The sequence below is a fragment of the Asterias rubens genome, chromosome 17 (genome assembly GCF_902459465.1).
Source record: "Asterias rubens chromosome 17, eAstRub1.3, whole genome shotgun sequence".
Classification (NCBI taxonomy): Eukaryota; Metazoa; Echinodermata; class Asteroidea; order Forcipulatida; family Asteriidae; genus Asterias; species Asterias rubens.
The window spans coordinates 1,394,937-1,422,370 of NC_047078.1; the positions used below are offsets into that span (position 1 = coordinate 1,394,937).

Genomic DNA, 27,434 nt, shown 5'->3' on the forward strand with positions numbered 1-27,434 from the left:
TCTCTTCTTGAGCAGCGCTATGATACATTGTATAAGCGGAGACTCTAGGGAATCGGCAACGACAGTTGCTGGTGAGAGACGTTGATGAAGTTTAAGAAGAGATTTAACATTTCTAGTGTGCTCTTTAATTGGGGAATGGGAGGGGAGATAAATACTACCTACTAGTATCACATAAGCCTGAGACAGTTGTCAAGGATGGAGTCGAAAAAAAAAAAATTTTTGTTTTGTAAAGCGCACAATCGATTGCGAGAAGGATTCAAACATCAGTTTTATGACAAGTGAAGAAAGAAAAGTTGTTCAAGCTTATCCCTTTTTTTCTTTTTTCTTTGGGATTTTCTCTGGGAGCTTCACCAAGCAATGCCCCTGTCCAAAATGGTAGTTTGTTCTTCTACATTTCTTTTTCTTGTGATGCATACATGTATGGGTGCCAATTGGAAGGTGTGTTTCTTTCTGTGAGTCTTTAAAGCTGTTTGTGGGCAGCCCCTCTTAGTGATCGATGACACAACCTCGTGCTTTGATGTAAACTGAAATAATGTAAATTGTGAGGTCACAATTCCATTTTTAGCATTTTGGTTGGTTAGGTCGTTGATAAAGACTTGTTGATAAAATTGAAAATTGTTGATGGAATTGGAAATTATTTTTTACAATTTTAATTTGGTTAATTCTTATGCAGGGATTTGGTTTTCAATTTTTTGTTAAAATCCAGGACATTCAGCCAGGTAATTCACTCTGAAAAGATTTATTCCTCGCCAGTTTTTGCCAGATTACAAAATCTCCCCTGTTGTTAATGGGCCCCTTGTCTACCAACACTTTATGTTAGCACCGATGCTTCATCGAGTGAAGTGAAGGTAAAATTTTCAAATAGAAAACTAACGTTTGCATCATGGAGGCATACATGTTGTATGCTAAATGTTGCCATGGGAAAACAAGTATATAAGGCACACATCCTGTCTTAACAACCCCTTCCCCCAACAAATTGAAAACCAAATTCCATTTTCTGTTTTGTGTATAGTATTTCTATGTATGTATATCAGGACATTTTTACAGAGCTTTAGAGCATGGCTCTGTCTCTTCAAAAGCTCTGCTTAAGCTTGGGCTAACCTGTGCCTAAGCTCTGTAAAATTGGCCCAGGTTAAAACTGCACTGATGGTGTTCAACTGCCTGATGATGCAGCTCAATGTATCTGCTATGTGTTGATGTGTTGGAAGGAATGGAATCTTTTGTCTGTTTAAGCGTGTGTGCCAAAGGTCCGTGTACAATTGTTGACACTCTCTCGGCAGCTTTCAAAGTGACCCCACCTAAAGTCTTTCCCCCACCAACCCTAGGGGAAAAAATTAGTTCATTCCTGTATGTCACTACCAGTTGCGTAATGTTTGGATTAGAAAACGAATCAAAATGTAATGCAACAATTTATTCCCATTCACCAAGTTCTTCCAAACACTTTGTGCTGCTTAGAGTGTATCATCAAATAAGCTTATAAATTTTTATTTTTTCCCTGGTGGCACAGTTGTTTTTGTTGATTCCATTTTGATGTTTCATTATTTGAAACCTGTTGTACTTGTGTGTGCATAGTTTTTATGGTAGGTTTTAACCATCGCTGTCACACCAACACATAGCGTCTTGCCTGTACCAAAGTCATCAAGCTGTTTAAGCAGGAAAAATCATGCTTAAAATCATGCTTAAAATATTGGAACCAGTTACGAGCAATGTACATTACATGTTATTGTGGCTGGTATCTTGTTTCTGCTAAGCAAAGATACTCTATGCTTAGCAGATGCTTTAACATCTCTATGCTGTTGGTTCAGGTGTTGAGACACTCTGATTGTAAAGTTGCTAGGTGGCAGCAGATATAACGGTAAATTTTGAAAGTTTAAGGACATTTGGGCATTACGTTCCAGAGCAGTTGATTTTATTCGGTAAGTCTGCTGCCACCTAGTGTCACTAAAGTCTCATACTGTGAGGCTTGCGCTGTATCCGAATTGGCGGCTACGACTACAGCAGTTGCTAAGGGTGTTGTTAACGACCTCTATACTTCAACACATGATGCAACAATCTAGCCGTAGCTGCAGCCGCCAATAGACCAATCCATTAGGCTCCGTCCACAATGCATGAGTGTGCAAGAACATGTGAGCCTCTCCAACGCCTTTCTGCACAACTCTGCCCCGCGCACCAAGCACACACAGGCGCTCATGTCAGACTTCATTTGTTTGACCTTTGTTGCGTTGTTTCTATACGCAATGGGGCGGAGCTTAATGGATCGGTCTATTCGGACATAGCTTTAACTCTGTAATAATAAAGGATTGGTTGCCAGCTTTTTCTTAAGCGGATATGAAGTAAACAATTTGCTAAGCAGACTTGGTAATCGGTGACAGAGGAACCCGCATCCTGTTTCTCTTGATCTGGTGACCATGCTAACAAGAAATGTGTGCTTAACAGAGTTGGCTGCCTTTCCTCTTGTTATGTTTGTTCTCAGGGAGACTTGGTTAAGTCTCTTTGAAAACGAAGGAATGTGAGGAGGTTGAAGAAGATGAGGTGAAATATTTGGGACTACATCAGTCACTGCCCTCGGTCATTTAAAAAAAATTGTGGTGAGGGAAGTTTTCTGGGACAGTACACACAGCATGTTCGAGCAAGGACATTCCTAGTCGCTGACAGAGCGAGACATGCCAGGTAGCTCACCTAAATTGGTCTCTAAAGGAATGGGAGACTTTGAAGGTTATAGGTTGCAGTATAGTACCACCGAGTAAATCCACAGATTTTATGACTGCTGCCACCTATTGCTCAAAGGCTGCCATTGTTTGGGGGGGGGGGGGGTCAGTGACTGGTGTGGGTCTGCAATGTAATGGTTAACTCAATACTCGTAAGAAACAGATGACATGCCCAAGAGTAAACCAGTGTTATGCCCGGAACAATAAGACAGTGCTGAATCAATTGCAACTTTCTTAAGATTAAGGCGGTAACTTGTGACTAAACAAGTCGTTATACCAGACACTCTAGTCTCACTTGCAAATGGCGTATATGGAGGTGTGCCTGCACAGGTTGTTTTGAGACCTTAAGTATTTTTTACACGCAGTCAAGGTTTAATGGTTGGTCTTTGTTTTGATGGGCCATTTTTGAGATATGGTGGACACAATACTATGACACTGTTAGGTACGGGGTAAATTTATCTGTGTATACCCGAACCAAACAGGGTAATGACACTGTTAGGTACAGGGTAAATTTATCTGTGTATACCCGAACCAAATGGGGTAGTGTCAACCTTACTCAAAAGGCTAACTGTGCTGGTCACGAATCGCAGTACTGTGTTTTTCTACAGTTACGTAAGCGGAGAAGTACTAAGTAAACGATAGAGATTGTGATATTACATTTGGGCATGCCATCGATAAATTCATGATTATGGGCTGGTTTTTTTATTTATTTTTTATTTATTTGTTTAAATACTGAAGCAGGAAATATGCTTTCTGGTGTTTTTATTTCATGTTATTTTACTTTGATTTTATTTTATTTTTCAATGGCGATTGGGGGGAAGGGTATTCATTCAACAGTAAATGTTATTACGGAACTTTCAATTTTAAGGAGGGGGGTACTGTTTGGGGAACTAGTCGTTCTTAATTTAAAAGATAAAGGTTTAACTTTTAAAAGATTTTGATCAACAATAACCTTTCCACCTATTATACAGAATTGTTTTGCTGTACTTTGATCTTGTATCAAAATGGCAAATACAGCGGCCATCTTGATTAGTTTGCATCCCGAAACCCAGTTGTATGTCTCAAACGACGGCTTGTATTTGATGCACAAGTCGAAACAACGCCCTCACAGAAGTCAAATGAAGACCTGTCATTGGCTGAGAGTTTTCATTGTTTGACCCAAATTGATGGTGGCCAGTGCAAGGCAGCTGTAGTGTGACAATCTGTGTTTTTGGACAATGTTTGGCTCGGTTGTACTTGCCTTTTAAGCATACAGTCTCCTCGTAGGGGCTTGATGCTTAAGCCATCTTTTTCTTCCATCAAAGCCACGGTTTAGGCTTTGGCTTGCATTTTGAAAGCCAAAGAGTGAGCCTAAACTTTGGTTTTGATAAAAGGGCCTATGTAATTGTATCTCGTGAAACTGATGCATAAATTAATGACTGTAATCAGTCTGATACCCTTTTCTTTCAAGCTAACGTCACCATTGTCGACACAGGGAACAAGATATTTAAAGATGGCCAGGAAGTAAGAATATTTGTGTACACTTTCACAGAGCTGCTTCAGCACACAACTTTGCTAAGCATGGAAGTTTTAATGTTGCTTAACGAAATTGGGTACCAGCCGGTATACCACTCTTGGTTACTGTTTGTAACGAGGGTCCAATGTTATAGCTCTGCTTAATACCGAGCTGTGAAACTAGGCCTGGGTCGATTTCACAAAGAGATAGGACTAGTCCTTATAAGGAGATATTAAAAACGTATTGCTAGTCCCAAGGTTAAGGACGAGTAACTTGTCTTAACCCGAGATAAGACGAGATAAGACTAGTCTTATCTCATTGTGAAATCCACCCCTGGATCCCTGTTTATTTGTGTGCTTAACAGTTAACAAATATTTGCCTCAGGCCCGAGGCTCTGCATGCCTTAGAAAAAAAGGTTGGCTTTCCGTCCGGGAAATTCCAGCAGGGAATTCCACTCTTTCATAATCTATCAAGGAAGTGTATTTTCACAAGGAAAAAGGGAAGTTTTTGCTTGTGTGTGTCAGCAAATTTAAACTTTACTAGACATTCTTCGCTATACACATCTAGCGCAGAAATTCAGCGCTTGGCCTTTAAGCAAAGAATGGTAATTGCAACTGCAGAATTTGGCGGTAAGCGGAGCCATGGGGCCTAGGGAATGTTAGCAGCTTCGTTTCAGGACCTCCACCAAATTTTCTTGATTTTCTTGTTTAGGCCACATCTTTGGAGAGGTTATTGTTGATATTGTTTATTGAAGCGAATTTCATGTGTATTTTGTTTTGTTTTGGCTTTTTTCATCATCCATTCATGATAGAGACCTTAATGAACATGTATGTTATGGGTTTTGACAAGTTGATACTGAATAAACTCACAAGGGATAAGTTTAATACACTTGGTTGCGATTGTTGATGCTTGTTTGTTTGCCCCCCCCCCCCCCTCCCAGGACAAAGGTTTGGAAAGCATACAATACATGCCTGTGTGCTTCGTTTTTGAAAGGGCACAGGCACCAAGGCATGTTCTCCTTGGTTATTAAAAGGGCACCCAATTATGAGGAAATTGTAAATTATTATTACTGGAGAGTTTCAGGGGCACCAAGGCAATGACCGGGGGCATGGAGGCAATCGCCTTTGTTGCCCCCGTGAAGTATCGGCCTGCATGATATTCTGACCTACTTTGATAAACTGTTGTCTGATTGTTATTTGCCCTTTTAGAAAAATCAAATTTGTGTTGTATTACAATGCCTTGAAAAGTCCATTACAGCCCACACTAAGGTGGTATGTGTACAATAAGTATAGGTCAGCCCTTGCTCGATAATGGTTTAACTGTTTCCCCAACGTTAAATAGACTACAGTAAAACGTGTACCATATTAATTATGTGGTCAACCAGTGGACTAATAGGAGACTTTCCAACGCTAGGTGGCAGCAGACATACCGGGTAAATTTCCATTGTTTACGTAGTTCTGAACATGCGCGTAATTCTGAGAACAATGGATTTACCCGGTAAGTCTGCTGCCCTCTATCGTCCCAGAAAGTCTCCCATTTTAAAGGCAAAGTGTGCCCTTGATTTTGTTTTAACCGTTTGATTGTTTCAAGTGTATTTTCACAGGGAAGCAGGGAATCTTTTGCTTACGGGTGTATGCTTTTAGGCATTCTTTGCTTACACAGCTAGTGCATAAATTCAGCACTTGCCCTGAAGTGAAGAATGGTAATTGCACTCGCAGAATTCTGCGGTAAGCGGAGCCGGCCATGATGAGGCATAGAGGGCTTCGTTTCAGGACCCCCACCATAATTCTTAAGATTTTGTTAAAGACGACACATTTGGAGAGGTTATTGTTGATATTGTTTATTGGAGAGAATTTCATGTGTATTTGTTTGGTTTCTGCTTTTTTCATCGTCCATTAATGATAGAGACCTTAATGAACAACAAGAGTATGTCGATTTTGGCAAGTTGATACTAAAATAAACTCACAAGGGATAAGTTAAAAACATGATGCTTTGTTTGTGTGCTTGTTTTGGTGTATTTTGCTTGTTTTTGTTTGTCACCCTCCGATATTTGCTTGATCGTAAACATAGGCATGAGGCATGATCATAATAAACTAGCCGTATCCAAGGCTCTTACGCAAGCACGCACCGGCCCGCTCTGAATTCACGAACTGCATACTATACTGCACGGTACATAACAGTACTTGATACCGTGGGGTCGAAGCATAGTTTTTTGAGGTATCAACGAGGTTACAAAACGAGTAGGATCAGGAGCCGATTTCACAAAGCAGTATACAATTAATCGCAAGACAAATTTTCAGTATCACCATAGTGATTTCTATTGTGACATCATATTTTACTTAGCAACTACGATTGGTTTGCAGTTGTTATCAAACTCATCTTTGTGAAATCGGCCCCATATCTCGTTTTGTAACCTCGTTGATACCTCGAAAAGCCATGATTCGACCCCACGGTATCATAGCTGATGTTATGTACCGTGCAGTGTATCTATGCAGTGTGTCTATCTGCTTGCGTAAAAGAGCCTTGGACAAGGCTAGCGTGATAATTCATTCGAAGGGTCTGGCTGGTACTTGGTACTTGCACCAAACACAACTTAGATTGACATTAAACTTGCACGGTTTGAAGATAATGCTGGGAAAGCTTCCCTTAAAAGGCAGTGGACACTATTGGTAATTGTCAAAGGCTAGCCCTCACAGTTGGTGAATCTCAACATATGCATAAAATAACAAACCTGTGCAAATTTGAGCTCAATCGGTCATCGAACTTGCGAGATAATAATGAAAGAAAAAACAGCCTTGTCACACGTGCGTTTAGATGGTTGATTTCAAGTCCTCAAGTTCTAAATCTGAGGTCTCGAAATCAAATTCGTGGAAAATTACTTTTTTTCTCGAAAACTATGGCACAATTCAGAGGGAGCCCTTTCTCACAATGTTTTAAACCATCAACCTCTCCCCAGTACTCGTCACCAAGTAAGGTTTTATGCTAATAATATTTTTGAGTAATTACCAACAGTGTCCACTACCTTTAAAATAATACTGAGGTGCTGTAGTTTTCACCTCAGCTAGTATTATTTTAAGGGAAACCTTCTTATTTTCATTATCTTCAAACTGTAAATTAAAATATGGACATTGTGTTTAATGTTACAAAAAGTACCGAAATCCTGATGTTTCTTTGCCCTTTAAAAAAAATAGAATGTTTGTTTGTACAATAGCCTGAAAGTCCGTCAGCCCAAACCATGTGATACTACATGTAGGTCGGGCACTTCCTTGTCAGTATAGGCCTACCTGGTCCAACTTCATTCCCCCCCCCCCCCCCAAAAAAAAAAAAAAAAAAAAAATGGACTGCAGCAAAACGTAAAGCATTTGTGGTCAAACGTTTGACTAATCTTACTTTTGGTTTCTTGAACCGTTTGATTGTTTTAAATCCTATATAAATACAGATGTAAAACAAGTGGCAAAAAGTGATCGTGTATGTGCCCAACAAGTGATTAACAAACGCATACCCTTCCCATCCCTTTCATGACCTTATTGTTTAAAAACTCTTACAGTAAAAGGAAAATCATCGGGCAACTTGCTACCTTTTTGCTTAAAGGCACAGAACACCTTTGGTAACTGTCAAAGACAGGTCGTCTCACTTGATGTATATTAAACAAAATTGAACTATGCAAAAAATAACAACCTGTGAAAATTTGAACTCAATTGGTCGTCGAAGTTGCGAAACAACAATGGAATTAGAAAGTTGTGTGCTTTCAGATGCCTTGAATTCTCACAATGTGTTTTACTATCAACAGCTCTCCATTGCTCCTTTACCAAGTCAGGTTTTTTGCTAACAATTATTTTGAGTTATTACCAATGGTGCCCAGTGCCTTAATTCAATTTGCGAAAAATTATTTTCCAGAGGTGTTCAACCGTAACCAGCAATAATACTATAGAAGGTCGCTCTGATCTAATTAAAAAAATAATTTTTCTGAATTTCGTGCTAATACTTATAGACCCTTTCTACCACAGATGCATATTAGTTCGGTTAAAATTAATTGAAAACCACTGAACTGCATGAACACTGTGTGCCCAATTTGCTCTCGTCATCTTGGTTGCAAAGGCTGAAAGACACTCCCACAATTATTATTATTATTATTATTGGTAACTGGATTGGGCAAAAATAAAACATGTTTAGCGTACCGCCTGCTCCCCTTTTCATCCACCTCTCTATTTTTGTGTCTAAAATGTAAACAATGTGTCGGTCGCCATACAAAACAAGGCCCTCCTCCTTCCCTTTTCTTTCAAAAAGCCAGGACGCTAAACAAGTTTTTACCTTATCACTATGGTGTTGATGACGTCTTTCGTCAGAGAGAGAGAACTTGATTTAGACGTCGGGTGGTGATTGGCAGATACAATAAACTATGGGTTGAGTTCCACCAATCAGCGTCCAACACATCGTGCTTCGGTATACCTGTACTTACCGTCACTGTCAAAAATAGTGCACTTATAAACCTGCTGCTGAGGGCTGCCGCGCAAATTTTCCACGATGGTCCTTTTGCGTATGTCAAGGATTGCGTACAAGGTTTAACAAGTATTTCAACACAATTTTTAAAAGGTAGATTTTGTTCTCCAGAGAACTGTCTTGCTAGTATATTCTACTGCCGCGGAGTAGAGTTTCGGATTTCGGGAGCCTTCTCAGTTCTGAAATGAACTGTCTAATTACTTTTCAACTTGGCGGAAGGTGGAACTACTTTATAGAGGATCGTTATTACTTCACTACCGCGGAGTGAGTTCTTAGATTAATTGGAAACTGTTGCAGTAGATAAAAAAGCAGGTTGACGTCACCATTATTTTCACTGTGCACACTGTCACCATTGTTTCTTACATGACAATCCTTTATATCGGTATCAGTTGACAATTACTACAAACCAAAAAGAAATTTGTGGTACAGATGATGACTCGTCATGGGCGCTCTTAACTTCGCAGTGATTTGGTTGCTCATGTATAGCCTGATGATAACATTCGCACTGAGCTTGGGGAGTCTGTGTATGAACCTGAACACATTATCCCCTTCAGAGAATACAGTTCTGCTGAATTTCACCTACGCTAAGCAAACGGTTCCTAACTATGTTATTTGCGGACGTAACTGCAACATGGACACTAACTGTAAATCGTTCAACTATTACAACTGCAATGACATGTGTGAGTTGAATAACTCCACACGTTCCGAGCACTCCGAGGCATTCGTCGACGATCCGAACGGCGTGTACTTTGATGAAAATCCGGAGTCACCCCTAAAATCGTCTCCCGTCAACCACTACAGAAGTTGCGAGGAACTCTATGCGTTCGGAGTGTTCTCCTCCAATAACATCTTCACAATCTACCCTTGTGGGGTCAGTGGAGGAGCTGCAGTCTACTGTGACATGTCCATCTATAACAACGGCCGGGGTGAAGTCAACCCAGATGACAACCAGGGAGCCATGATCACTGATGGCAGCACAATCACGACCGATGACAGCACGACCACCACCGATGACACAACGACCACCACCGATGGCGGCAAGACGACCGTTGGTTTAATCGTTGTTGTCCGGGAAGATGACGTCGTCACCGGCGGGGAGCCGGTGCTCTTCGGTGTGAATGGTGGCTTCTTCGGCGGCTACGGCGACGGAGTCCCTGATATTGGTGGATGAATTTTTTTCCCTGCGATTACACTTTTGTAGTTCTGCAGGCTGTAAGTGCAGAATTTGGGCTGCTGTGAAATTGGGCCTGGATTATTGTCATAGTCCATTATCATGGCCCGATCTGCATGCCTTAATGAGACACTGGACACTATTGGTGATTGTCAACGACTAGCCTTAACAGTTGGTATTATCTCAATAATTGCATACAAAATAATAACAAACCTGTGAAGAGCTCGATTGGTCGTAAAAGTTGCGAGATAATAATGAAAGAAAAAAAAACACCCTTGTCACACGAAGTCGTGCTTTCAGATGCTTGATTTCGAGACCTCAAAATTCTAAATCTGAGGTCTCGAAATTCGTTGAAAATTACTTCTTTCTCGAAAACTACGTTACTTCAGAGGGAGCCGTTTCTCACAGTGTGTTATACTATGATCACAACCTCTCCCCATTACTCGTTACCAAGAAAGGGTTTATGCTAATAATTATTTTGAGTAATTACCAGAGTGTCCACTGCCTTTAAAGCCATTGGACCCTTTCGGTTAAAAAAAAAAAAAAAAAAATCACAGATTTACAAATAACTTTCAGGGTTTCGTAAGGCAATGGTGAAAGACTTCTCTTGAAATATTATTATTCCATGAAGTGCTTTACTTTTTGAGAAAACAGCAAAACATTATAAATTCTCGTTAACAATTAAGAATTACGGATTTATTTTAAACACATGTCATGACACGGCGAAACGCGCGGAAACAAGGGTGGGTTTTTCCGTTGTTTTCTCCCGACTCCGATGACCGATTGAGCCTAAATTTTCACAGGTTTGTTATTTGGTATAGAAGTTGTGGTACACAAAGTGTGGGCCTTGGACAACACTGTTTACCGAAAGGGTCCAATGGCTTTAAGAAAAGAGTCTGCACTTGCCGAAGCAGGGAGTTCCAATCTTGGGGAAGTTGTTGCTTTTGGGATTGCGCAGATCCACTCTTCACTTCACACTGCTAGCGCAGAAATTCAGCGCTTGCCTTGTTTAAGCAAAGAATGATAGGGGGCTTCGTTTCAGGATCTCCACAAAATTTCTTGATTTTTTGTTAACGGGCGACACCTTTGGAGAGGTTATAGTGTGATATTGTTTACTGAAGGAATTGTGTATGTTTGGTGTCTGGGTTTTTTTCTTCATCATTCATGAATGATAGAGACCTTAATGACCAATGTTATGAATTTTGACAAGTTTTTACTGAGTAAACTCACAAGGGATATAATGCCTGCGTTAAAAAACACTTGGTTGTCCCTGTTGATATTGTTTGTTACAGTGTTTGTCAGTTGATTGCCGCCCCAGGTTTGTTTGAGGTCAGCTGAGGTCTCGAAATCAATTCAAATTACTTCTTTCTTGAAAACTATGTTACTTCAGACCAATTCGACCGATCCAAGGCAACGTCCCTTATAACACTCTCAAAAATTCAACACTTCTTCATCAACCACTGTATTAAAATGACGTCTTTGGCGAGTTGGGACAGAACAAGTTGAATGACATTCGCAACTCTAGTCTACTAGAAAAGTGACTTCATGTATAATTTTATGTGTAGCTGACAGCTTTGTATAATGACAATTATTTTAATAAATGAATATTGATCGAAAAAGGATCGTTTCGAAAACGCCCCAAACAAGTATGTGTGCAATAATAGCCCCTTTTGATTGATTTTTGTTTTAATAATAGTTCGGTCATACCCCCCTCTATTGACCAAAAACATAGACTGGTAACCCTTGGAATTATTTTAACACTACGACGTCAACTACCCGGAAATGTCAGCTATATTTTATTTTTATGCGAAACGGAATGTGTTTTTATTAAAAGATTTAACATTTACCAGCTCCCATTCATGCTTGATGATTTCTTTGCACTGTTCGTCTAACTGGTGAGTAGGAATAATATAATAACGGAGGCCTAAAAACATCATTTTTTGAAGAAAAAAAACACCTACCTACCGTTTGTAATGTAAGCACGGGCGAAGCCGAACGAAAGTATCGGTCGCACTAAAAAAAGGGCGACACCTGACGACAACTGCCGACAATGACCAGTGTTTATAAGGTGGGAAAAGTTTCCGTATGGCGCCACCACTTTTTCATTCGAAATAAAATAAAATAGTATCTAATTTACCTGATTGATATATCCCTTTTTGTAAAAATGAGTGAAAAAGTGGTGGCGCCATACGTAAAGTTATCCCACCCCAAGACTAAAATGCACCAACGGAACCGGGAACTGTTGGAAATAGACCTTATGCATCGACGTCATCCAGTTGCCATCTTTGAGGTCAAATGGTGACGAAACAATCAAAACGCAAATAGATTGACCAATGAACAATCTCCTTTTGACCTCAATGCGGGGGCGCCGTACTGAAATGACGTCATGTGCATAAGGTCTATAGGCATCTCAGTCGTAACAATGCAACACAAGGACGTCGTACATACATACAGAGCTCAAGCACGTCGGAAATGTAAAGTTTTACAGAGTTTCTTACTTTATACGCCTTTTATTAACCAAAAAGGCATTTATGAATGGGAATAAAAGAGTAGTACTAGTGACTCGTTCTTTAATGGCCGTTAAAAACCTTGTTGGGTCGTTGACTTGTGATAAATGCCCTCGCCCTCGGTTTGCCGTGTGATAAATGCCCTCCGACAAATAATGACACAATTTTGAAAAAAGGAGTACAGTGCCCCACTAACTGGGTCTATTCAATATCATGCCCTGCTGAGAATAAAGTTTCCTGTCGTTGGTTATTGCTCAAACATTTATAAAATGATTAATTTTGTGTATACATGTATATATATTAATAGATCACTAAATAATACTATACTACACCCACTAGTGCATTATTAATATTATACCAACAGTCAAATGAGTCAAAGAAGCAACGTCCAACCTTGAAAGTTCAAAATAAAATTATGGTCTGCTAGATCTATACTATAGGCCTAAAAAATGCTAAAAAGGTTTTGTCCTCCTTCAGTCATAAGATAGATAGATTCAAGATGTGGTTGCTATTTGGGATTCTATGGCGTGCCAAAATGTGGTGAACAAATTAAAGGGTGGACTTTGCTCAGGAGTGTGATGCCTGGCATCCATCGCAATAAGTACTGCATGGTGCCGGTGGTTTCCACCAAAGAGTATAGAGCGCCAAAGGCACAACAAGATGCGGAACTGAAGCGTCATCTATTGTTCGAATGTGTAATACGCATGGGCGCCATTTCAGCAAGTGAATGTTTTGTTTGCCATTGATAGGAATGGAGTCATTGTCTGTGCTCATCTGCACTGATCTATTGTCAGATTGTTGTACCAAAATAGTTACTTGATGATATGGCATCCAGTGGGATTTCACATTTCAGTCCGAGTTCCGCATCTTGCGCCTTCGGCGCTCTATAATCTTTGGTTTCCACACATCAGTCAAAAGGGAATGTTTGTTTCTTGTTTTTTTTTTTGGGGGGGGGTGGGGGGGGGGCTAAATGGTACATGATGGTACATAATGGACCACTCCTGACTTTTGTTGATGTGCGCCGCTGCTCACTGGATGGGTGCAGCTTACAGATGTTTCTATCATGTTGACACTAATCTAACAGTAGTTACCACTCATTTTTTCCTCAAATTGTCAATGTTCACTTACCCATGCCATCCAAACGAACAAGGGCTAAATAATTTTAAAGCCATTATACACTTTCAGTAAACAGTATTGTCCAAGTCCCACACTTCGTGTATCACAACTTATGTATAAAATAACAATCCTGTGGAAATTTAGGCTCAATCGGATATCGGAGTCGGGAGAAAATAACGAGAAAACCCACTCCTGTTTTCGCGCGTTTCGCCGTGTCATGACATGTGTTTATCACAAATCCGTAATTCTCGCTAACGAGAATTTATATTGTTTTACCGTTTTCTCAAAAAGTAAAGCATTTCATGGACTAATATTTCAAGACAAGTCTTTCACCATTACCTTCTGTAAACCCTGTAAATTATTTGTAAATCTGTGAACTTTTTTTTTTTTTCTGTACCGAAAGGGTCCAATGGCTTTAATGTAGCAATAACTTGTCAAAATGCCATTGACAATTTTATGGCGAGTGCACTAATATGACCAGGTCTGATGATGATACTTCGAAGTTGATTGCCTCCATACCCTCTTGTAATTGCCCCTTGGGCACTTGAAATGCTCTGCCAGCAGAAATTTCTAGTAGTGTGCCCTTTACCACCAAGGAGAAAATACGGTGGTGCCCTTGCCCTTTCAAAAACGAAGCATACAGACATGATTGATTTAGTGCTGGCTCGTAATCTCCAAGCCGATACTGACATAAAACTTGTTGTCGGTCAACCTTTACTGATGGCATTCATGTCTTTCCTTATTAAAAAAATTGTTTGTTTCATTCAACATTTAACAATTTGTAATGATTTGATTATACGTGTTTTTTTTTCAGAGTTCAGTTGACAATCAGATCTTTGAGATGGATCAAGTGTAAATTGGAAGAAATCTTCACAAAAACTTTACTTCATGAAACAGTCAATGATCCCACCGGTCTACCGCTTCACCAGCAATAATAATGAGGGAATTTTTAATGACTTTCTTCAGTACATGGACCCTGCTGCTGTTGCATGTATGTTTTCATTTTGTGTCCGTCCAAGCTGATGTACTCCGGCTCCCTCTTCACACCTCCCGCCATCAGGTCAATGATGAGGTCAGGTCAAAGGGCATAGGTGACATTTATGACACACCAAGAGACAACCTAAAGGGTAAACCTGGGTTAGGTTTCTACGTTGAAATTGAACTGGGGACCCCAAAACAGAAGGTAAGGGTAGTTCACTCAGAGGGCCCTTGACCAATTCCATAGCTTTGCTAAATAGACCATCGATCCATTAGGCTCCGCCCACGGCAGACATGAGCAAGAACACGAGCAAGAACACGTGAGCCTCTCCAATGCCCTTCTGCACAACTCTGGGCACCGCGCGCGCCAAGCATACACGCATGCATGTCAGACTTTATTTGTTTGACTTTTGGTTGCGCAATGGGTTGTGATTAGTCAATATGCAATGGGGGCGGAGCTTAATGGATCGGTCTATTGACCAGCATTTTCCCTTGACAGTGGTCCGCTGGCCAACTGCGAGTTAAAACACCTGTGGACCAGTCAAATTCACTCTATGTGGTATGGCTATAGACCGTATTGAATATGACGTCACTGTTCAAATATATATCTGCCCGTACAAGATGGCGTCTGTGCGCATGTGTTTGTGCGTCTGTGTGTGTGCGTGCATGTGTCGTAGAAATCAAACCGGGAATGCTGCGTGATGCGTGCTTCATTGATGTATGCGTTTGGACGCGCATTCGGTTTGACCTTCAAGATGGCGACTTTCATAGCAAAAAAGGGTTATTCAATACGGTCTAGTTCGGTGTTGGAAAGCATTGTACATTAATTTTAAAACGTAGTAAATCTGTATTTTGTGGAAAAGCTGATGACTAGTAAAACGACAATCTAAGTGGCCCCAGATTCATTATAAGCTTGTAAGTACAGAACAAAATTGCTAAGCAGACACTGGTTACCAGCCATCATTCTACCAAGTTTGTTTACATTGCATTGCTGTGCCCCACTCATTTTTAACCCTATTGACCCCTTGCAATAGGGGGGGGGGGGGTTCCCTTTAACCCCATAATCATTTCAGAACTGGGTCCAATTTCATAGAGCTGCCAGGCAGAAAAATGTGCTTAGCATGAAAGTTCTTCCTGAATAAAAACAGGATTAACAACCAAATTTCCATTTGTTGCATATATTTTCTTGTTTTTACTAGTATTCAGCTGTTGTTTAAATCCTGACAATCATTAAAGGTATGGTCATTAGGCTTTTTCAACAGACAATCTTTCCCTGAAGAGGTTGGTAATCCTGTTTTTATCAAGGAAGAAATTTCATGCTTTGAAGCAAATTTTTGTGCTTAGCAGCTCTATGAAATTAGGCCCCGGTATAAGAATTCTTAAGACAGTTTTTTGAGAAATCCTTGGGCATGTTTGGAGAGACAGAAAACAACACATGCTGTTTGTGCATCTAAAATAAACAGGTGTTCTTTGTCTACAAACCCCTGAACAATTAGCCGTGTCACCCTGGCAACTGTGAGTCAACACTCGACGGTGTTGATCAAATTGTACAAAGCTTAATTGTTTCCATCACAGACTGTAATTAATTTAGTTGCTGTTAGTGGCAGTAGTGTGTAAGGTTGCTTAGTTACCGATCACAGTTACTAGGTAACAGCACTTCTCCCTCAAGTATTGTACGTACTGTATACTTGTGTACGATACAGTGTTTGTTTTGCACACACAGTTGTTGGGACTAAATAATAATTATAATACTTTCAATTGTTGGTCTTTTTTCCCTTTTCTGAAAAATTCTCCTGTGGGGGATCAAGTTGAACAAAGAGAAGCATTGTGGGGGAAGGAGGGGACACACCCTTTTCCCACAGCTAGCACACAGCTACATGTACATGTTTGTATGCCTACCCAACTGAATTGTGCATGTAGTGTACATGTGAGCACAATTTCACAAAGCTTGTAAGCAAAAATTTTATATCATACAATGTAGACACTGCTAACCGTGAGCAAAGCAAAATGCCCACCAGTTTACTGGTAGTTCTTGACTCAAAATACACACACTCAGTCAAATCTTCCAGATCCTTAGACAAAATGCTCCAAACTTACGGTGGTATAGGGGCCTATCAAAAACGCTACCACTTTTTGAAATGAAATTTTCACATGTTAGTTTTACTGTATATGTACACATGTCTATACACTAGGATTAGACAATTGTACGGTTCCACAAACCAGTGGTATAGGGCCTACTTTGCCTTTAAGCCAAAGAAATTTTCACACTGAAAATAAAACAAAATAATATTGTTTGGCTAAAAAGGAGCGATACCAGACAAATTTGTAAAAAGAAAGGTTTTCATTTACTTTTTTCCATTACAGCTGAATGTCTTAGTGGATACAGGCAGCAGTAATTTCGCCGTAGCTGCCTCTCCTAATATCATGATCAGCAAATATTTCCACAAAGAGATGTAAGTAACTTGTGATGTTTCTTGAGAAAATTCTTAAATTCACCTTTCATTAAAGGTATGGTCATTAGGCTTTTTCAACAGACAATCTTTCCCTGAAGATGAGCAGATTGTTTGAATCGTTGAATCTTTGAAATCCTCAACATTGCACCAGTATCAGTAGTTTCGTTGATGGATTTGGCTGCTGCTGCACCTTATCTTGATTCAAAGAGAGTGTGCAAACCAGACACTGCAGTTTCTCAATGCCGTGTTTTAGCTTTAAAAGTAAAGAATTAAGACAACCCGTGCATGTTGGAACATTGTTGAAGTAAAAGCCATGCTCCCCAACCATACTTTTGTGTACTATCTGATTCAGAATAAACACTTGACCTTTGACCTTTCCATCAGGTCGTCGACATACCATGACCTCAACAGGGAGGTGTATGTCCCGTACACACAGGGAGAGTGGAGGGGTGAGCTTGGGGAAGATTTAGTCTCGATACCCGTATCGCATCCTAACGTCTCCACCAAGGTTAACGTGGCGAGTATAACGTACTCGGAGGAATTCTTCATCAACGAGTCTAACTGGCAGGGGATCCTGGGACTTGCGTACGCCGAAATAGCAAGGGTAAGGGTGTTTCATATCTCAGGCTGACTTAAATAAGTCATGTCTTCTAGTTACTAAATCAAAATTTCTTGATTTGCGTGCAATTGATAATCATAGACGTTAAACGGTTGTTTGTACGAGAGAGATTGTTTATTGCTAGCTTGGTGTTTACATCTCCTTATGGGAGTTTGCAGAGTTCTCTTGATGGGAAGATCATCTAGACAAACAAACAAACAAACAAACAGGTTGTGGTGTATCTGGGGCCTCATTCACAACACTTGCTTCATCCTTCGGGTGGGATGTACATATAGCCATAGTGCTTTGCATTGTAATGTCCTTTAAACAGAATCCAGTACACTAACAGAGCTACAAAGCCTCCCTCATTCTGGAAAAAGTTCCCTGAAAATAAACTAATCTTGCCATGTTTTGATGAACAAATTTAAAAATCTCCCTGATTATGGAAACTTATTCCCTGTTTACTGAATGTAATTCTAAATAGCTTTGATTGAGGTGTACAAAATCTCCCTGATTTGCAAGATTCAAATGTTGGCATTGCTGCGCTGGCACTTATTAAAGGCAGTGGACACTATTGGTAATTACTCAAAATATTTATCATTATAAAATCTTTCTTGATTACAAGTAATGGGGAGAGATAGATGGTATAAAACATTGCGAGAAACAGCTCCCTCTGAAGTGACGTAGTTGTCGAGAAAGAAGTAATTTTCCACGAATTTGATTTCGAGACCTCAAGTTTAGAATTTGAGGTCTCGAAATCAAGCATCTGAAAGCACAGAACTTTGTGTGACAAGGGTGTTTTTTTCATTCATTATTATCTCGCAAATTCGATGACCGATTGAGCTCAAATTTTCACAGGTTTGTTATTTTATGCATATGTTGAGATACACCAACTCTGAAGACTAGTCTTTGACAATTACCAATAGTGTCCACTGCCTTTAAATGATAAATGTTGTGATTTTTACATTTTTTATTTTAGCCAGACAGTACAGTTCTGCCGTTCTTTGATTCCCTCGTCCAGCAATCTGGCATTGCGGACATATTTTCACTACAACTCTGCGGACTCCCAAACACAACAGGAAACGCATCCAAGACGAATGTGACCGGAACCATGGTAACGATAAATAATAAATTTGTTCTTATCTTATAATATTGGCCTGATAGGCCTCTCAAAGCGCTAAGTATTTTTGACCCGAAAGTTAATGTTCATCTGTTGAAGAATGGTACCTTTTGCTCTACATAGCACAATGTAATTGTTTACAAGGTGCTGTGTTGCAATATGCAGCCAATCAAACCAGGAACACCGGGCTAATCCCTTCCCTTTACAATTAGTGGACTTGGTTCTTTTACATGAACACACAACTACTACGGCTTGACGTCCCATCCAAAGGATGCAGCAACGATGGTTAAGTCTCTTGTTTTAAAGGACACAAGTGTCACGACTGGGACTTGAACCCTCTCTCTGCTGATCAGAAACAAAAGGTCTTGATTCCAATGCTCTTATCCGCTCAGCCACAACTTGCCACTGCCTTTTCAACAGGTAATTTTGTGACAATATTTTCATAAAATGTGTTTTTGCAATTGAAAATCGCAATTGTTTCTTCCCGTCTTTTACAGACCATTGGTGGACTAGACAAGGGACTGTACAAAGGTGAGATGTGGTTCACGCCGATCCGTAACAACTGGTACTATGAGGTCATTATTCTGGACATAGAGGTCAATGGGAGGTCACTTAACATGGATTGTAAAGAGGTGAGAGGTGCTTCAACAGTAATAAATTACCTGGGTGGGATTCGAACCCACGACCTTTGCCATTCTAGAACGGATGTAGTACTAACTTGACCGATAGGTAGAGGCAGTTTGAATCCTTTATTTTGTAGCAGAGGGCACATGCATCGATTATTATAGTTATTATCATTACTGTTTTTTTGTTTCAGTACAATTTTGACAAGACTATTGTTGACAGTGGGACGACCAATCTGAGGCTACCCACAAGAGTGTTTGAAGCTTTGAAACTTGTCATCAATGAGACGGTCAACAAGGTAAGTTTGTTTTAGTAGTTTGTTGCATCCTTGCATCTCACAAAGTCCTCCAAATTATGTCTCAGTGTTTTTAATTTTTCTGATTTTTGAGAAAGGGTTGTGCTGCAATGATCAATGATCAGGCATTTGTAGAGCGCCAACTCACTATTTGCCCATTCCGAGGCACTTACCACAGTGAAATAAAATTTAAGGCAAAAGAGTTTACAGAATTGTGGAGATGACGAGAGTGATAGACTATAAATGTAAGCAGATTCGAATAGATGGCTTTTGATGATCAGTAAGGAGACAAGTGTAATAGAGTTGATAGGGGGATCATTCCATACTTTTGACACTGTTTGATGCGCCTGAATTAAAGCTCCACAACAATGAAGCTTCGATCATCTGGGCCTATTTTTATAGAGCTGCTTACGCACAAGAAGTTGCTTAGCACAACAAAGTGATGCTTCCCAGGTTACCAGCCAAGCTACCATGTCACATGTACCATTTGGTTCCTGCTAACTTCTGCCAAGCAGAAAATTGTTAAGGAGTCTGCTTATAGACTCTGGACAATATTGGTAATTGTCAAAGACAAAACTTCTCACTTGGTGTATCTCAACCTAGATGCATAAAATAACAAACCTGTGAAAATTTGAGCTCGATTGGTCATCGAAGTTGCGAGATAATAATGACAGAAAAAAACACCCTTGTTACAGTACGTCGTGTGCTTTCAGATGCTTGATTTCGAGACCTCAAATTTTAAACTTGAGGTCTCGAAATCAAATTTGTGGAAAATTGCTTCTTTCTTGAAAACTACGTCACTTCAGATGGAGCTGTTTCTCACAATGTTTTATACTATCAACCTCGCCCCATTACTCATTACCAAGTAAGATTTTATGCTAAGAACTATTTTGAGTAATTACCAATAGTGTCCACTACCTTTAAGCAACTCTGTAAAACTGGGTCCAGGTGAAGAAAGAGATCTAAAAATGGAAATTGGAAATAATGGAAAAAATGTTCGCTAAAAATTTCAGCTAATAGATGAACCGATCCCGGAAAATTTCTGGACGGGGGATGAACTGATTTGTCATAAGCACTCCACTGAGCCCTGGGTCTGGTTTCCTAGCCTGGCGATCATCCTCAACTCCACAACTCCTAATACAGCATTCAGGTTAAAGATATCATCACGGGTAAGTACAGGCTAGCTTGGGGGTTAGTTTCAATGACTAACTCGGATATAGCTGTGATTCCCCATTGCTTTTGGAAGAGTGGCATGTGTGTAAAGCACTCACCAATGTGGCCCTGGTTCGATTCCCGGCTAAGGCCGTATGTGAATACAGTTGTGGGTTGGGTCTCTCCTATGCCACTAGGGTTTTTCTCTGGGCCCTCCGGTTCAACTCCCTGCTGAAACATCTATGTTAAAATCGGCTCTATTTACAGATGGACTCACAGTCAGTGTCCCAATTGGAAGTGGAAGAAATAGTTGAACAAAAGTCAAGAAGTTTCTTTTAACCGTCTAGGAAATAAACAGATGCATAACCAAATTTGTTTAATGACTGTAGGAGAGTTTGTGTGAAGTCAGTAGGCCAAGGGCCCATCAAAACTTGCTAAGCACAGGCAAATATTGCTTAACAGAAACTGATTATCAGCCCAAATTTGTAGAAAAAAGTAACCTCGGTGCAACTGGTGCCCACTAAAGTTTTTCTCAACAAAGAAATTTGCAAAGCATTATTTTCTGCTTAACATCTTTAAAAAGTTGGGCCCAGGGTGGCTTACTTTGGAATGATAACACATTTACCAACCGGATTGTCTTTTTCACCCTACAGCAATACCTTCGTCTTGTGGACTCTGACAAGAATGGTGAACACTGCTACAAGTATGGCATCTCTTCCTCCACTACAGGTGAGTTAAGCCACAAATGTCTAGAATTGTAATGTGTGGTTCTAGCAGGAATATGGCGTACCAGGGTGTCCCATCATGTCCAATAAGGTCCCAAGAAGTTTCAGGGTCTCCCGAGAAGACGCAGGGTGTCAAAGGGTGTCCCATAGTGTCCAAGGGTCCCAGAATGTCGCAGGATGTCCCATTATGTCATGTATTATGTTACAGCGTGTCAAAGTGTGTCATAGGTGTCCCAGGGTGTCCTGAGATAATACATGTTGTCCCAGGATGCCCTAGTCTGTACCATAGTCTGCCAGGGTGTCACAGGATGTCCAAATGTGTCCCAGAGTATCCTAGTGTCACTTGTGTCACATGGGTATCACATGGGTGTCACAGGGTGTCCTAGTTTGTGCCATAGTCTGCCAGGGTGTCACAGGATGTCCAAATGTGTCCCAGAGTATCCCAGTGTCACTTGTGTCACATGGGTGTCACAGGGTGTACAAGGGTGTCCTAGGGTGTCACATCAATCAAGCCACAATTTCATTCTCAAAATAAAACTGTTGTTTTGAACTGTGTCCAGCAATGTGAGTAACAGCGTAGTTATCTATAATATTGTCTGTTGTAGTGAGCACACAATTCTGCTTTCCAGTAAACAAGTTTCATGCAATGTCCTTTTCTCTAATTTTTCAGGGAGCGTGATTGGTGCTGTTGTCCTGGAAGGCTTCTATGTTGTTTTTGATCGTGCCAACCAATCCGTCGGGTTCGCCAAATCATCTTGTGCCTGTAAGTGTAAAAACTAGCAACAATTATTCTTAACAGCTAAAATACCAATTCACATGTACCATCTGTGTTAAGCAGCTCAATAATTTCATCAAGCTGTTAAGCGCAAAGACATGCTAAGCACAGAAATATCATGCTTAATGGAAAGAGGTTACCAGCCAAAACGTAATGTAGTGTGTATTGGTGGTGATTGGTTCCCTTCTAATGTTTGCTATACACGTAGCATACAAATTTGCTTTAAATTCTGCGTTTTCAATGTTGAATTTCTTCTAATACTCCGAATCTCATTTTTATCTTAGATGAATTTGAAATTGGATTGGTATCTCCAGGGGTCGAGGGACCGATAGCCACAGGTAAGTTGGAAGCAACTCTAAATTTACCAACAAACTTTTGAAAATGAGAAACCCCAACAATAATAATGTAGTTTTTTTACCGTGCCTCGTCTCTGTCATAAATGACATTTTTTGCGACTTGAATTATCAAATTAAGTGGCATTTGGGTACTTTTTTAAAATGTCCATAGATTTACATTAAACTTACAGGGTTTGAAGATAATGACAGTGGAAGGCTTCCCTTCAAATATTACTTACTGTGGTGCTGTAGTTTGTGTGAAATGAGTAAAACAATGTCATGAAAATACATTTGTAAATGCTTGAAATAATTTTGGTATTTTTGGTCTCATGAGACCAAAATTAAGTTCATGACATTGTTGTACTCATTACCCAAAAACTACAGCACCTCAGCACGTAATATTTTCAGGGAAGCTTTCTACTATCATTGTCTTCAAACTGTGTATAAAGTTTAGTGTAAATTTGTGGACATTGTGTGTTTTGTTCTACAAAAAGTACATACACCCTTTTAGAAGAATGATTTTTAAGAAGGACCCCCCTGTGATGAATTGTAGTTTTAGAGAAAGAGGTAATTTTCGGCCTGAAAATTTTAATCTTAGAAAGGCTTCTCCTGAGAGCACACAATTTTATGCAACAAGGTTTTTTTTTCCATTTACTTTATTTTATGCAACTCCCATGACCAATTAAGCCAAAATTTCCACAGATTTGTTATTTGATGCATAAGTGAGGTTATTGGTTAACCCTGCCTTTAAAAGTAAACTAAAATTTTCACAATTAGGAAGGCATGTTCCCTGAATGTAATTTTGGCAAAAGTATACCCTGACTTTAAAGGAACACGTTGCCTTGGACCGGTCGAGTTGGTCTTTGAAAAGCATTTGTAACCGTTTGTTATGAAATGCATATGGGTGGAGAGATGTTGTAAAAGTAGAATACAATGATCCACACAACCATGTCTCGAAATTGCGCAGTTTTCCTTTTACCTCGTCGACTAACACGGTCAGCCATTTATGGGAGTCAACTTTTTGACTCCCATAAATGGCCGACCATGTTAGTTCGCAAAGTAAAAGGAAAACCATGCAATTTCGAGGCAATGTTGTGTGGACCATTGTATTCTACTTTTAAAACATCTTTCTAACCATATGCATTTTATAACAAACGGTTACAAATGCTTTTTATAGACCAACTCGTTCGATCCCAGGCAACGTGTTCCTTTAACCTTATACAGTGTATAAACCTAGTCTAAAATTTGACGGGCATTAAAACGGTCCAACACACTTTTTTTTTAAAGTAGCACCCTGTCTCTTTTACAGTTGTTAGAGACTGCGGCTACATAGCGCCCCCGACCGACAATCTCGCCGTGACGATAGCCGCGTACGTGATGGCAGGCCTCTGCGTGGTCTGTCTCATTCCATTGTTCCTGATGTACGTGCACAATAAATGGATCAGCTGCCGCAGGAAACCCTGCGAGAACGATGACAGTGAATTACTGGAGGAGAGAACGGATTCCACGGAAACGGACGCATTGAAGGACGAGCAACCACAGGAAGGTCAAAGTCAACCGGGTTGAAAGGTCAAAGTTCATACCTGAGAGAAGGTTTATGGAATAAATCAATGGGAGACTTTTGGACGGTCCTTTTTCACAGTTCTCGCCAGTAGTGCATGTGCTCAGGCATACGTGCCTAATACTAAGCATGTGCTTGCAGAGCTGCATAAAGGCCGGTTTATAGTCGGTCGCGCGACGGTCGCGCGATGGAAATCTTGCGCGCAATCCTAAGACTGAAGCCTAAAAACCGTGTCTTTTTATGATCGCGCGTCAAGGTTTCCATCGCCTGACCATCGCTCGACCGACTATAACTCGGCCTTAAAATAAAAGGACTGTTATGTCTCGCAATGAGACAATGGTAGTAACTAGGAAATACTGGGGGTTGCTGGGCTGTGGGGGGGGGGGGGGGGGCACAGCAACACATTTCTCCCATGAGTACAGAGCCACGTGAAATCCTGTCATATTTGTAGGGAAGCGTGGCAGTATACGAGCATCTTCATTGGGTGATTGAAGTGTTTTGTAGATTGGTGGAGCATACAATTCTTGGACATTCTTTGATAATAGTAAGAGATGTTCTTGTGAGACAGTACTGGGAAAAAAAGAGTACTGACTATGGAAATGTCCCAACTGTAGTTGGGGCCCCAGCCCAATTATGTTTGGGTAGATCACAACTATATTTGGGCTGATCCTAACCATAGTGGGGCTGAATCAACAGTTGGGGCAAAACAGGGGAATTGTAATAATTCACTTAAAAAATGATTAGAGACATCTCTTCAATTTAAAGGTACTGTTTGATGTATCATTTTGTATCACATGTTTAAGACAGTAGTAATAACGGGGGTCATCATGCTGCAACTGGGAATAACCTTTAACCCTTGACCTCACTCCTTAGTATGTGTAGTAAACAGTTTTGGACAAAGTAGTTCATCTATTTAAATAAAAATATTAAGCAGAGTATGTCAACATTGTTGTGTCGCTAAGCAATATATTTTTTATTAAAAACAACAATTAATTGTAACAGACAATTTGCGTCAATGGATTATGTCACCAGTAATTACAATCTAAAAATTTCTTGCATAAACACAAAACCCTTGCATAAGTTTTGGCTACCAATGCCAAACAATATTCACAGACTAAACGGTTGTAGTGTATGGGCTTTCTTGAAGTTGCTTATACTGGCTGAAATCGCTCCTTGAAACCTTGGTCCCCCCACCAGTTTGAATAAAAAAGGAATAAGTCCAAATCGCATATAAAAATAAGTCGTGGTAGGCTTCGGTAGGCAATCGACAACCAAGCTATGTATTTCTGTTTTGTGATATTCGTCCATGAAATGGAGTGCCATCCACAGTCCAACAGAATAAAGAAGAAACATAGTTTGGGAGTTTGACAGGTTTGGGGGTTTTGGGGGTTCGAGGATGGCTGTAGATGGGCTAGTTGGGAAGACATTGTTATGTCACCTTTTTTTTTAAGTTGGACTTGTGAAGTCACTGTAATGTCTGCGTAAAAGCTAAGCTGACGTTGTATATATTATAAAAGGGTTATTTATGTAGGGGGTTATTTTACAGTGCGTAGCACCGAGTTATCTTTATAATTACATGTTGTGGACAAAAAATCAATGAGTGATGGTATTGGGTAAACCTTTGTGATGATAGCTGGCATCCAATTCAATTACTCGTCCCTCTCGTTTTCTTGGTACCTTTCAAGTTTTTTTACCTGTAAAATAGTTGACCTAAACACTTGAAAAACACTAGAAAGCGGAACTCAGTCCTTTAAATAAAAAAACCAGAAGGTTGTTTTAAAGATACTGGCACTGGACACCTTTGGTAATAATTGTCAAAGACCAGTCTTCTCACTTGGTGTATCTCAACATAGTGCATAAATAATAACAAACCTGTGAACATTTTAACTCAATTGGACGTTGAAGTTCCGAGAGAATAATGGAAGAAAAAAAAACACCCTTGTGTGCTTTCAGATGCTTGATTTCGAGACCTCAGCTGAGGTCTCAAATTCAATTTAAATATTAATCGTGAGAAATTACTTCTTTCTCAAAAACTACATTACTTCAGAGGGACTCGTTTCTCACAATGTTTTGTACTATCTACAGCTTTCCATTGCGCGTTACCAAGTAAGTTTTTATGTTAACATTTATTTTGAGTTTAAGCATTAAAGCCATTGGACACTTTCGGAACAGAAAAAAAATAAAAAGTTCACAGATTTACAAATAACTTACAGGGTTTACAGAAGGTAATGGTGAAAGACTTCTCTTGAAATATTATTCCATGAAATGCTTTACTTTTTGAGAAAGAATTTAAACAATATCAGTTCTCGATATCGAGAATTACGGATTTATTTTAAACACATGTCATGACACGGCGAAACGTGCGGAAACAAGGGTGGGTTTTCCCGTTATTTTCTCCTGACTCCGATGACTGATTGAGCCTAAATTTTCACAGGTTTATTATTTTATATATAAGTTGTGATACACGAAGTGTGGGCCTTGGACAATACTTTTCTGGTCGGAGTGTCACCAAAATTTTCTCTTGAAAAAAAACCCTGATGTTTGGATGTCTCCTATCATCACAAAAGTCTCTCATTACCGTGTGTCCTCTATTGATTTCTGCCCAGCAGTATGCGCGCAACTCTTGTTTTTCGTAAGTTTGGTTGAGCAAATGGTATCGGAGGTCACACATTTTGAAAACATCAACTGATTTTTATTTTACCTCTTTTCAAATCAATGTAGGCAAATAATTAATTCGATATCTTTTTTGGTAAGTTGGTATTATCATTTGTAATTACTAACTTTGTTCAGGTAACATATCTTCCTAAATTGTGACAATTTTAGTTTAATTTTTAAAGGCAGGGTATACTTTTGGTAATTGTTAAAGACCAGTATTTTCACCCGGTGTGCCCCAACATTTGCATAAAATAGCAAACCTGTGAATGTTTTGACTCAATTGATCATCAAAGTTTCAAGAAAATAATAAAGGAAAAAACCCACCCTTGTTGCATAGAACAAATGCTTTTTTCAGATTCATTTTTTGGGGTGAAAAATTACCTCTTTCTCCAAAACCTTCATTACTTCAAAAAAGGCAAAGTCTTTCCTGACAATGTTTTATGATACCGACAGCTCTCCAGTGGTCTTCATCAAGAAAGCTTCAAATATAGTTTTTTAAGAGTATTACCAAAGGTACACCCTCCCTTCAAACACCTTCAAATATCATTATTTTCTGTAATAATTTTGTTTTGTTCTCAGATTATTCAGATTATTCAATTAAACATATTTAACATCAGTGGTTCTTTCATAGGAAATTATAAATAGAGTAAACTATTGTAAATGGAC

The 27,434-nt window shown here is 39.8% G+C and overlaps 1 protein-coding gene across 1 annotated transcript; it reads left to right on the forward strand.

Annotated features, from left to right (window-relative positions):
* The first annotated feature begins 11,624 nt into the window (after positions 1-11,624).
* LOC117301838 (beta-secretase 1-like) lies at positions 11,625-25,815 on the forward strand. The gene is made up of 12 exons (XM_033785832.1): positions 11,625-11,769; positions 14,312-14,680; positions 16,840-16,928; positions 17,313-17,532; positions 18,506-18,640; positions 19,144-19,278; positions 19,464-19,568; positions 20,579-20,734; positions 21,371-21,446; positions 22,113-22,205; positions 22,502-22,555; positions 23,862-25,815. The coding sequence occupies exons 2-12, from the start codon at positions 14,435-14,437 to the stop codon at positions 24,116-24,118; spliced, it is 1,566 nt and encodes a 521-aa protein (XP_033641723.1). The 5' UTR covers positions 11,625-11,769; positions 14,312-14,434; the 3' UTR covers positions 24,119-25,815.
* Positions 25,816-27,434: the final 1,619 nt, after the last annotated feature.

Bases quoted from the DNA above. Each gene is read 5' to 3' on its own strand.
- LOC117301838 (XM_033785832.1), top strand. From the start codon at position 14,435: ATGAGGGAATTTTTAATGACTTTCTTCAGTACATGGACCCTGCTGCTG. The intron at 17,533-18,505 runs GTAAGGGTGTTT...TTTTTATTTTAG, and splicing joins CGTACGCCGAAATAGCAAGG to CCAGACAGTACAGTTCTGCC. The intron at 18,641-19,143 runs GTAACGATAAAT...CGTCTTTTACAG, and splicing joins CGAATGTGACCGGAACCATG to ACCATTGGTGGACTAGACAA.